Source organism: Podarcis muralis, chromosome 16 (genome assembly GCF_964188315.1).
Source record: "Podarcis muralis chromosome 16, rPodMur119.hap1.1, whole genome shotgun sequence".
Taxonomy (NCBI): Eukaryota; Metazoa; Chordata; class Lepidosauria; order Squamata; family Lacertidae; genus Podarcis; species Podarcis muralis.
This window is the reverse complement of record NC_135670.1, coordinates 37,737,169-37,750,065: the sequence shown is the minus strand read 5'-3', so window position 1 is coordinate 37,750,065 and position 12,897 is coordinate 37,737,169. Positions and strand designations below refer to the sequence as shown.

The 12,897-nt window shown below is 45.2% G+C and overlaps 1 protein-coding gene across 8 annotated transcripts in view; it reads right to left on the bottom strand.

Moving 5' to 3' along the window:
* Positions 1-12,897, bottom strand: part of KDM2B (lysine demethylase 2B) — an 88,344-nt gene that overhangs the window by 4,333 nt on the left and 71,114 nt on the right. For 6 of the 8 annotated variants that reach the window (XM_028709290.2, XM_028709292.2, XM_028709291.2 and 3 more), the window contains 5 exons: positions 7,746-7,889; positions 6,046-6,132; positions 4,183-4,455; positions 2,177-2,215; positions 827-1,500 (listed from right to left, as the gene is read on the bottom strand). In XM_028709290.2, the coding sequence (XP_028565123.2) occupies positions 827-1,500; positions 2,177-2,215; positions 4,183-4,455; positions 6,046-6,132; positions 7,746-7,889 (1,217 nt within the window). The remainder of the gene's footprint in view (positions 1-826; positions 1,501-2,176; positions 2,216-4,182; positions 4,456-6,045; positions 6,133-7,745; positions 7,890-12,897) is intronic. The other 2 variants (XM_077920834.1, XM_077920835.1) reach the window with 1 other exon arrangement.

The following is a 12,897-nucleotide window of genomic DNA, read 5'->3' as shown; positions in this document are numbered from 1 at the left end:
TGAGAAGCCTACAACGAGCAGCTTGAGTTTTGCATCAGAAAAAACTTTATAAATAGGATGAGATTTTTTCAAAATGCTGATGTGGATACAGATACCTGGACTTCCTTGAACATGTGGTAAACACCTAACACACTGGCTGGGAGCTTGTGGCCTTCCAGATTTTGTTGGACTCCCAGCTCCTATTGGACACAGTCAATATGCTTAATAGTCAAGGGCAGTGCGTTTTCTGGGGGTATGCATGCTCCTAAACATTTTGTGAATCTATGTTTGGCCTCATTGAGTATTTTAATGAGTAGGAAAATGAGAGTACCCCTAAACATATATATTTTTTAAAATGGGGGGGGGGGGGGAGACACACTGGTTAAGGACAGTGCGAAAGGTGGTCCAGCAAAATCTAGAGGGTCACAGGCTCCCTATCATGGACCTTGCATGAATGGAGCCCATGATATCTTCAGGGATACCTGGATAATTACTGCAACATTCCAGAAACTGAATCACACTGGATTTTAAGAAATAAGCGAGCAGGAAGTTAATTCCCTGGAACACCCAACCAAACCCTCTCCAATGCCATTATCAGTGTTCATCAAACTCAGATATAAGAAATATGACCACAGCATCTCACCTGCGCCTTTCAAAAGAAACAAAGAGGTCTAGAAACCCCCCCCCCCCTTTATGAAACAAAGCCAAGATTTACAGGATTCTGCAGGTGGCACTGGAAACTTTTCTTGAGTTTTATTTTTCCAAATGTCATGGCCCTGGCAATCCTGCTCTCTAGAACTTGTTCCCTTCCCAACACCAAGATGCAAACACCTCCGCTGCCCCTTACCATCTGTTCCAGGTCTTGCAAACCCTCATACAGAGACAAAGTTCGCTGTGGCTGAGGTAGCTGAAGACAGCCATCCAGACTTCCCTTTGCATGACGTGGGCCTCCCCATCATCCAGAGGGAGCGAGTCTGGGGGCGGGCTGATGGGGGGCGGCCGGATGACGTGACGTTCCATCTGAATGCACTTGGGGGGCGAGAGGGAGCGGGGAGGCCGGGTAGCTGCCCGGGGGGTGCTGCTCCGGAGGCTGGACAAGAGCTGGTGCCGGAGTTCTCGGGGGGTTCCATTCAAGCCTTTGCTGAAGCGGTGAGGCCGCTCGGGGCACAGCACCCGCTTGGGCTCCTCGCTCTCACTCTCCGGCTCAGACTTGATGGGCTGGTGATTCTCATTGGCAAGGCTGTTCTCCGTCTTCTGGATCTCCTGGTTGAGCTCTTTGCTCAGCTCCTTGCTCAGCTCCTTGTTTGGGAGGCGGGTTTTCCGCCGGATCTTGAACTTCTTCTTGTCTCGGGACTCTGCGCCCTCTGAGCTTGGCCCCGCCGTGGGGGAGCTGGAGCGAGACTGGTCACTCTCCTTGCTTTTGGGAGGCTCCTCTGGGAGGTCGTCCTCAGGCTCCTGCTTGAAGCGCCGGACTGGCTTGACCAGGGCAGCTCGGTCATCTGTGGCCTTCCACGATCGCCTCTGGAAAGGGAAGGTTCTGGCTCAGTACAAAGGCAATGGGCGCCCCTCAACCCTATAGACTAAAACTGCTTTCAAGGGGTCCTTTCCTTTCAGGGGCAACTGTAGCTTTGTGAAGAAAGCTTGGGCCCTTAAAAAGATCCCCTGCACTTCCAACAAAAAGCCCTCAGAATTTTAGTTTGGTATTATACAGCCCAAGCTTTTACAGCTCCATCAATTTTAAGTCAGTGGTGCAGGTGGGCCCTGAGATTCTCAAGAAATTCCCTCAACTATAAATGTCATCCAAAACATGCTCTAAGTAGATGTGGAGGAAGGACACACAACAAATTAGTTATATGATGGGCATTCTGCATCCAAATCACAATTTTCTAACTCAGGTTGACATTTTACCACAGGCCTGCGAGGTTTTCACAGAGGCAGAGTAAAACAGCAGGCCTGCTCTTCTTTTTCGCAGGGAGGGAGACTGAATTTCATTGCTAACCATATCTCCATGTTGCAAGAACCAATAATTAATCAAAGCTAAGATTCCAGGTGTGTAGGCAGAGTTGCAGAAGACACACCAGCGTCCCCCCTCCCCCCAATCTAAGATTCAAAACCTGCCATTTCCAGAATAGTCACAGTAAGTCATTGGATAGGTGAGTGAAGTAATGGAAGAAATCTACACCATTTAATGTAGTACCTTTTTCCTGAACAGCTTCTCTTCTTTGCCTAGTTTTAACTGTGGTCGGAAAGGGATTGTGGGGTGGGAGAGAGCAAAGAGACAAGACTTAGTATAGACAACTTAGCTAACACACACACACAGTACACAACATTTCTGTATGACGTTTCAGTGACCAAGGACTGCAATCCTGTACACCAATGAACTATTTAATTCCCATAGAATCCAAGGGGATTTAGGTAACCTGCAGGAAGAACTGCAGTCCAAGGGTTTTACAATTCAGGTGTAAAATACATGATTTACCGTTTTTATTTCTTAGAATACAGATTTTAAAAATTAAACAACTGAAAATATTGGATAGTATGAACATCAACATCTACAGTGTAAAAGGAAGGAGATAATGAAGCTGACTATACGCCTGTGGGCAAGGCTGCTTTTTTAAATTGTGTAAACCCGCTTGTTAGTTAAGACACTTAAAATCACCCCTGGCTTGCTCAAGGCTACCTCAGGAGTTTTCAGGCGAGGTGACATTTGAACGGAGAGCTTCCTAGATCACAAATCTTTGCCACTCAGTCGCACCAGGACCCAGTATTTAGGAATGGTTAAAAAATGATGTTAATGGAATGGGAAACATTTATGAGAGCTCCAAGGATGGGATGGTGGGGGGAGATGGAGAGGGTGGATGGTATCCTCTGATCTCTTGTGAAATCCTCAAAGCAGGATGTAGGGAAGGGCTTTTTCACCTTTCCATGTCCACAGAACACCCAGGAAAAACACACTAAAAAAAGGTCTGACCTTGCCAGCCCCAAAGATGCGCATTGAGTTGGGACTGCACAGGGCACCTTCAAAGGAAGAAAAGAGCTACCAGGAAGGAAGGGAAAGAGGGAGATTTGCAGCACCAGTCTGAAAAGACCCATAAGTGCCACCTAGTGGCTGAGACAGGAAAGGAGGTTTGTTTTAGGAATGGGCTGTAATCTTAGCAATGCAGGAAGCTATTGAATCCCAGGCCAGTGCTGCCTACACTGACTGGCAGCGCCTCTTTGGGGTCCCTTTCCCATCACTTGTTATTTGATTATTTCTTTTCTTCTAAACTGGAGGGGCTGAGTACTGAACCTTGGACCTTTCGAATGCAATACCTGCTCTCTAACACAGACTTAAGGTCCCTCTCTGTCACTCTCTGTCTTCCAAAGAACAAAATAAAGTAGAAGTTTATCATTTGGGGGCCTCCCTAATTCTAGAAACTGAATGGATCCTTAGCAACAGCCAGAGTCTTTCCTGCTTTCCCCTGAAGCACAAGGGAGCAGGCACTGCATAGTTTGTTTTTATAGAGTAGTTAATTTTTTTTAATGTATTACCATTCATACAGCATCTCCCCAACATCTATGCGACATGTTGTATAAATATTAGTATCATGTAGAGCAGAGCTATAAATGAGATGCAACTGCCTTTAAAATAATGATGATAAAATAGTTAAAGTAAGGAGGGAAAGGGTAGAGGTTAGCAATAGTGGTTAACCATTAGATCCTAAGCATGTCTGCTGAGAAGCAAGTTGAAAGGTTAGAATGCGCTCAGGGTTGCAGCCCAAGAGGCCGGATCACTGAATCAGAAGACCCTGGCTGGTCTCCTTGCCTCTGCCGTGGCCTTCAGAAAGCCACTCTGCCTAACGGCCCGACTTCTGCAACATGGAGAATACTGACCTACCTTACAGGGCTGTTGTAGGTACTGCAACAAGGTAGCATCAGTGAAGCACTCATGCGTTTGAATGCTCAAAGACCGAGCCTTATTATTATGGCTTTTGCTGCGGCACTTTGGCTTGCTATCTCAAGACACCTGCCTGACAGCAACATCCCACATGCAGGTTTGTCTGTTCCGACATGTCACACAATAGCTGGCGTTGATCCACGTAGGTGGGCAAGCAGGCTGGGAGCATTTCCACCAGGCCTTGCTCACAAAGCCACTTCCCACCTCTAAGGTCTCCCAAAGAGGCCCAATAACACCGCCCCCCCCCCCCCAGGCAGAACACATACCCGCTTCCTCATGGCAGGCTCTTGGGGCTTCTCGAATTTCCGTTTCCGCCGTGGGTGGACTTCCTCAGACTTCCTCCTCAAAAGAGGGTCAACAGGAGACTTCTTGGGATGGTCATCGGACTTCTTCCGAGGGGGCTCCTCACACTCGACTTTCCGCTTGGTGGCATCTGGGACAACCTCTTTGTTCTCTCGGTTGATCTTCTGCTCTTTCAGCAGAGAGCCGGGCAGGTTTGACGCGTACTTGAACCCTGGTCCGCGCTTTTGCTTGTACGCCAGGGAGACAAAGCACACAAGCAAACTTTATATCTTATGCTTTTGCGTCGTGGCTTATAGGTAGTAGCGTGGGTTTTCTGGAAAATGGGAGGGGGCAAACCTCTGACCCTCCAGATGGGGATGGAAGTTGCTGGTCAGCACTATCTTCCCACCCTGCCTCTAGAAAGTGATTTCACTTAGTAAACAAAGCTTTAAAAAGACTGCTGGCATCCACACCCAGTGAAATTTACTGGAATACTTGTAAAGACTTTAGAGGCAAAAGCAAAAGGATAGTTCAGCTGAAAAATATTAATTATGACTGAAACGGCCAAGTTCACCAAATACTGTATTTGCAATTGGCAGCCATTTACTGTCACTAATGATATTATGAAACACAAAATTTCCACCCTGCATCACAGCTCATAAGTGGCAGCAGAAATTCAACCCATTGATTCCTTCCCAAGGGCCTGTGCCCACATTATTATAGAGTCAGAGTGAACCTTGTCAGTTCTCTCTAATGTTCAGTGACTTCCTTTTTCTGTACTCAAGCCAGAGCTAAAGGGCCAGCAACAGTTGGCTCCACCCGCTAGCTCCTGCCCTCAAGGGTTGAGGGGGAAGGACACATTAAGAGTGCAATACAGTACAATCAGATCTTACACACATTTAATTTGTGCGATTTCAGTCTTGCACAGTTGGAATTTGCACAGATTAAAACCATGCAACACTTTCCTGGTGTGAAGAGAGCTTTCAAGCTCTCTGCCTTGCTTACAAAGAAAGGCCCACTCAGTGCACCAGCTGTGGAAAGGGTTAGGATGCTCTCATGGGGCAGTTCGAGTATATGAGGCACCCTTGGAACTGAACCCCTGCACAAGATGAAATTGCAGTTATATATAAAACTCTACAGGGGAAGTTAAAGCTACAGGGTTGGGATTTGGAAAGGGTTAAAGAGACACACCCTGCGCCTCCTTTCCCCTTGTCTGCCTCTGGCCAGAAGTGAATGAATCAAGTGTGTTAAATTAGTCTATGGGGGGGGGACACATTTTAGGCACCACAGAGATATATGTATAATAAGTAAGGTTTTATATATAGTCGCTTTACAAAAACAAAACTAAAATAATAGTAGAAAGACAAGTCAGAGTATATCTTCAAATCTTGAAACCTTCACAGCTGTTAATATGGAATGGAAAAAGAGTTGTCCTTAATGCATGTGTGGTTTTATATTTATATTACACACACACACACACACACAGAGAGAGAGAGAGAGAGAGAGAGAGAGAGAGAGAGAGAGAGAGAGAGAAGGTGTGACCAGTTTCTCATTTTTTGTGGGAGAAAGCAGAGAGCATAATCTGGGGGGAGGGATTCCTTGAAACTTCTCTGGGGTTGCTCAGTGGAGAAGATCAGTAGCGGCAGACAAAACTTTCCCCCAAGATATCTTGCCTGCAGTGACTCATCTCCCGGCTGCATTGTGAAGCAATGGGAGAAACCTTGAGCACATTGGCAGCTGCTCCTGCTCAGCAGTGAGATTAGCAATTTAGCGTGTGTTTAAAAAAAAGAGGAAGGAAAAAGCACAGCTCCCTTCCAGTGAACACAATTAATTCCAGTGAAACTCACTTTCCCAGTTTTGCCAGCGTGGTTGCACTTTGGGCATTCCCAGCAGTTGGGCAGCTCTTCGTTGACGACCCCGTCTGATTCCCGCACCTGGGAGGAAAATGACACACAAGAGGAAGCTACAGATCAGCTCCCAATATACAGGCAGGCAGGCAGGGCTTGGCACTTTTTAAACAAAATGCTCTTTGAAAAGTGTGCTGATAATTTACAATTCATGTCAGTCAACTACATTTTGAATCTTTCATATAATTTATTCTGCTTCATCTAGCATAAGCACAAATAAACCCTGCCCTTCTCCCCAGTCTCTGAAAATCTTACTTCTACACCCACATGGGGATTTTCCTGGATTCTTAAGTCTTTTCTATAAACTTTATCAAGAGGTCTTCACAACGAAGAAAAGAAAGGCTTCCCAAACTGATATTATGGGAGAGGATAACAAGGCTAGAAAAAACCAAAAAAATCCTTCCAGTAGCACCTTAAAGACCAACTAAGTTAGTTCTTGGTATGAGCTTTCGTGTGCATGCACACTTCTTCAGATACACTGAAACAGAAGTTGCCAGATCCTTCTATATAGTGAGAAGGTGGGGAGGGGTATTACTCAGAAGGGTGGTGGGAATGGGTGATTGGCAGATAGCTGTGATGAGCCTGTTGACGACTCTTAACGACTGCAATAGGTCTTACAGGGAAAAGCAAGGGGTGAGAAGGTGAAAAATGGCTTTGTCATGTATAATGAGATAAAAATCCAATGTCTTTGTTCAGACCAGGTCTCTCCATGGTTTTAAGTTTGGTAATGAGTTGCAATTCAGCAGCTTCTCTTTCCAGTCTATTTCTGAAATTCCTTTGTAGTAAAACAGCTACTTTGAGATCTTGTATAGAATGTCCTGGGAGATTGAAGTGTTCTCCTACTGGTTTCTCTGTCTTGTGATTCTTGATGTCAGATTTATGTCAGTTTATTCTTTGGCGTAAGGTTTGGCCTGTTTGTCCAATATAGAGAGCTGAAGGACACTGTTGGCATTTGATGGCATACACAATGTTAGACGATGAGCAATTAAATAGTCCCAAGATGGTATGTGTGATGTTGTTGGGGCCAGTAATGGTGTTGTCCGGGTGTATGTGGCAGCAAAGTAGGCTAGAAAGGGAGGGTTGGAGCATACAACAGATCCAAGAAATCTAACTGGGAAATCCTTCCTTGTGCCTAACAAATAATAACAATTTTATTCTTTATACCCCCGTCTGAATGGCAAACTAATTTGCACCACCACCTTGCAGTGACGTTCCAGGCATTCATCATATGGGGGTAATTACAAGCAAGCGTAATTACAGGTAGGCTGGCCCAGAACCCTGCCATAAACCTGCCTGTCTGGGTCTGGGCCTGCTGACGTGCCATTTTCCCCTTTAATGTTTTCAGGCATCAGATCCAAGAATCTGTGCCCACCACATCTTGTGGCAGACAATTCTATCCATTACTTGTGTATTCAGAATTCTGCTTTTTGCTGTTGGCTCAGGATTGCAGAAGCAGGAGGGTAATCTGGCTTCCCCTGAGCGCTACTGGCTTCAGGCAACAAAGAGCCTTGGGCCGACCTTGCTGCCACGCATGGCTACGGAGCTGTGCTCAGTCATTTTGCGAAGAACATGACAAATGGAACAGTGAGGCAAGGCCTGTTTTGAGGCAGCTTCTGGACCCCACCTCAGAGAGCCCTTACCTTGAGGCATCCTGGGTGTATGATTTCATTGCAGATGGAACACTCCATAAGCATGAGGTTGAACTTGCCCTCCTCCTCCTCCACCGTATCTTCTTTCCCTGCTTCCCCACACACCAGGCACACAGCCGTGTGGGGCAGCACCGGCTAAACACGCACAAACAGGAGGAAAGGAGCAGAGATCAGGAAACAGGCAGCAAGCTATCAGCACAGACACCTGTGAAACCTCCCCATCCTCTCGGCTCGCAGCACTTTTAGTGGCTGGTTCTTCTAAAGGTCTGAGAAACCCAACGTCTTTCCGATTCTGTGATTCTATGTCCGCCAAGGCGTTATCGTAACATCACACACAGAGGAACAGGGGCTGGCAAATCTGGGGTGGGGCAGGGCCTTGTCCCCAACCTCTGAAATGAGACCAGGAAAACATGCCAACCTCTGTGCCTCCTGCTGAGGTGGGAGATTCTGCTGTTGCAAAAACTAGCCCCCATAGCCTGGCTTCCAGCTCAGAGCTGGGGTGGTGTGGGGCTCACTTAGGCTCTGTGTTGGGCCAGTGTTCTGAGCAACTTAAAGTTGGCTGTTCTGGAAAGCAACTGTTAGAAAGGCAGTTCTTCCTGCATTGTAGGGGGCTGGACTAGATGACCCATGGGTCCCTTCCAATTCCAACTCTAAGCTTATACAGTTCTATGATTCTGTAGCCCGAGCTAGGGGTCCCAACTGATGTACCCTGCCTCTTGCGTCTGCCCTTGCCAAGGCAATGGACATCCTGGAGGAAAGATCTCAAGAACTGAGAGCTGACTGTCAATCAATAAAAGAGAGATCACTCCAGTCCTGGAGGGCAGTTTAAAGCAAGCGAAAACAGAAGGGCTTCTTCACACATACAACAGTTAAGTATTGTTATGTTTATTTACACCCCGCCTTTTTCCTTAATGGGGCACAAGGCGGCTTAGATATAAAAATGAAAATCAGAAAAAGCATAGAAAAATAATTAAAAATCAATTAATCATTGCTCAAAGTAAAACTACACACACATATAAAATCTATGAAAGCCATACCAATCATTAAAATAAAAACAGCATGACACCAGCCCCTTCATTACCCCAATCCTGTTGGAACATGAATGTCTTCACCTGCTGGCAGAGGAAGGCAAGGAGGGAGGGACTTCCAGTCTATGAAACCTGTTGCCATAGTATGTTCTAAAGGCCAAAACCATTAAGTGAGCTCTTAAAAAAGCTCAAGGACCACCTCTCCCCATAGGAACTGACCTGGTCCCTGTGATTATCCCATGAGGCCCTTCAATCAATCAATAGACTTTATCTGCGTAGCCGACAGGCCATAGCATTAAAGAACAAACACCGACAAAAATACATTACAAATATAGATACCATAGAATCTTATGACCTATTAAAACCCTAGGTAAAAACTGGATTATCATTCAATAATGGCCCTCTGTCCCATGGGCGGTGGCCTTTTCTCTGGTAGATTATTCCAGGCCTATATTAAGAAATTTAGTGCTTGGTACGCTTATCTGCCCCCCTCCCACTTTGATTTTCAGGCACCGTATTTGTCTACCTTAACCATTCCAAAACTCAGGCGGGCCTTTACACTGGCCAGATTAAATATGCTACCCTCAGCTGTTCTTGAAGGTAGATAACAAAAAAATTTCATTTGAGAACCGGCTCTGCCCCTGTGGAGCTGGCTATGTAGAGACTGTGTCACACGTTCTCTTGTCTTGCTCCCTATATAAAGATCTCAGGGACGAGACCATCACGCCGCTCCTATCTGCCATCCCGGGCCACTCTTGTGAAGCCAAACTGTTCTCACTCCTAGCCGACCAGAACAGCTCGACAACAGAGAAGGTTGCCAAATTTATCGAGAGAGCAATGACATCAGTGTCGTCACCCGGATTCCCCGCCTAGGATCTTATTATTATTATTATCATCATTATGTTTTACTATTATTATTTTATTACCTCTGCCAAGTTTCAAGTATTGAGATTATTAATTTATCTGCATCTGGTTATTATTTTCTTTCTCCCTGTCCTGACCATCCGTCCGAGGTTATATTTATATTTATAATCTTGCATGAGGCCCTTCTTTGTGGGCCTCTCCCATGAGAGGTCTGGAGGGTAGTGACATGAGAACGGGCCTTTTCTGCAGTGGCTCCCGTTTGTGGAATGTTCTCCCCAGGGAGGCTCGCCTGGTGCCTCCGTTACAATTCTTTAGGCACCTGGTGAAAATGTTCCTCTGTGACCAGTCCATTGGCCTCTAAGTGTCTATGGCCTTTTAGAAGTAGGCGGATGTTTTATATATATTTATCTTTTTCTCTTGGTTTTAATGTATCTAGGAGGGAATTTGGTCTATCTGTCCACTTGTGAGTTGCTTTGGGTTGCCCTGGGCAAGATAAAGCAATGAACAAATTCAATAGATAATAAAATAATAGTTATAAAGGTAAAGGACCCCTGACAGTTGTCCAGTCGCGAATGACTCTGGGGTGGCAGCGCTCATCTCGCTTTACTGGCTGAGGGAGCCAACGTTTGTCCGCAGACAGTTTTTCCGGGTCATGTGGCCAGCATGACTAAGCCACTTCTGGCGAACCAGAGCAGCGCACGGAAACGCCATTTAGCTTCCCGCCAGAGCGGTACCTATTTATCTACTTGCACTTTGACGAGCTTTCGAACTGCTAGGTGGGCAGGAGCAGGGACCGAACAACAGGAGCTCACCCTGTTGCGGGGATTCAAACCGCTGACCTTCTGATCAGCAAGCCCTAGACTCAGTGGTTTAGACCACAGCGCCACCCATGTCCCATAATAGTTAACCTGCTGCAAATGTGTCACCTGTGGAAGTTTGGAAACTTCAATCATTGCCTGTATTGGTGATCATCTTGCGCTCATGTTTCAAAGCATTTCAGACCGATCTGTTGGTTTTAAGGAACTTTATGTCTGCTGCTCTTCATTTGTCATTTCAATATGAATATTTAATGCTACCACTTTAGTATTTTGTTTCACCTGGTTTTCTCTTCCATCTGTTTGTCCCTTGTAAGTCACTTTGACTGTTTTACATAAAAGCGGTTTAAAAATAATTCATTGAGCGCTGGTGTGGCAGCCAATAGCACAGTTGCTCGGCTGCAAGCTTGCTAGTTTGCCTTTGGCAAGCCATCCCCTCTCGGCCTCAGCTCCCTTCTGGTGATGCTAATACTGACCCACCCAAAAGGGCTGCCTTTGCAGCTACAGCCAAGACAGGCACTCTATTAATATGTGGCATATAAAAGCTCAGCTCTACCAATATTATTGGATGGTACAAACTTTTTTTAGATGGTTTTAAGATTGTTTCATATATATTCCAGTGCCTACTGAAGATTTTTTTCTTTCTTACTTTAGCAGACATTTTAACTGAAGTATGATTACCTTTTCCAAATTGTATTTTTTCTGTACACTGGTTAGAGAAGATGGTAGTTAAGCAGTATATAAATCGTTCAAATAAAAATAAATATTGTTCAGTTATTTTAAAAATGTATTCTTATGGCTCTAGGTTTTTAAAAGAAATCTAAGATATAGCTTTCTAAAGACATAATCTAACTGGAAAGCACAGGCTATAATTAGGTGTGTTAACTACGTTCGTATGCCACCTTCCCTCCAGAGTTTAAGGGTGCAGGCACGATTCTCCTTCTCCCATTCACCCCAACTTATCCTCACAACAACCCTGTTAGGCTGGGAGACAGTGTCTGGCCCAAGATCACTCCATGAAGGGATCCTAAAGTGGGCTTCCCTGGTCCTAGTTCCACAGTCTGCTACACCACACCAGCTCTTTTAATTGCAGAAATATGAGCCAGTGAATTAAGCAATATACCTGAAGAGGCATGCCTCCTTTGGTGGGGAAGAGGGTGATAATGCCTCTCTTTCTAAAGTTATCATTTTTTAAAGTACAGGTAGCACCCAGTTTACGCAGGGGTTACACTCCAAGACACTGCAAGCGTTGGTGAAATCACATATAATTGAAAAGACCTGCAAACACTCCACCCTTTTAGTGATGTCTTTATGACATTTCCAGGTCACTTCCACATTCTGCACGATGCATGTATATACATGGTCACACACATATTCAAGGTGTGTAAACAGGGGGTTGCCTATACACGAAAGTGTAACAAAGCATTGACCAGCATAATACAATTTACTTTCATTCTTTAAGATTATGAAAATAGACCACTCAGATTAGAATGGCCTATTTTCGGACAGTGGGTAGCATTTGCAGTTTTAATAAATATTATTTTTAATAGGGGAGATCTTTTTAGCCTGCAATCCTATAACCCCTTACCTGGGAATAAGCCCCAGGAAGTTCAATGAGACTTTCTTCTGAGTGGGCATGTATAAGACTATGCTGTAAAATTAATTCAAGGTTGCAGCCTTAGTTATAATCCAAGGATGTCAGTTAAGGATTCCTAGCATTCAGAGATGTGACCACTGCCAGGTTTTGCACAAGACTCTACATTTCTTCTGCTTTCTGCAACATCCCTGTGCCCAGCAACTCAGGTGCTGAAGGTCACTTAATTAATTGCCCTTACATTATGGAGACACAAGTGCAAACATGGGCTGCTGCAATCTGTTACAAGTCTTATGACAAAAGGGAGGGGGGAGAAAAAGAAACAAAGGCGCTGTCAGTGGAAAAGCAATAATGATTAAAAGAAAGGATTATAAATCACCCCTTTTCTGTAAGCCGATTCTGCAGCTTGGAGAGTTCTAAAAAGCAGATGCTTTTAGAAGGTAATTCACATGAATAAAATCCTACATCAGATAATGGAACATGGACTGAAATACCTCACTAGAGACACAAGTAGCTTTAAAGACTGGGATTATTCAAGAAGAAAAGAACACAAAGATAAGGCAAAGTTGCACAACAGTCGTGATATTGCTTCGAAGGAGCCACTGGAACTCACCCTTGGGCAAGCGCCACTGATATGAACAGGCACTTGTCTCCTCAAGACAGCCCCCAACAAACGCCCAGGAGATTTTCCCAGCAAGATTGTGCTCTTTAGCAGGGATAGAGAATTGTACGTGGGGAGGAAGAAGCAGCCGAGATACATTTCGGACATTGTGATATATCAGCATATCACTGTTTTTACTGTAGCTGGTGATATATCGTGATGTTGAAAACCAGGTACTCCC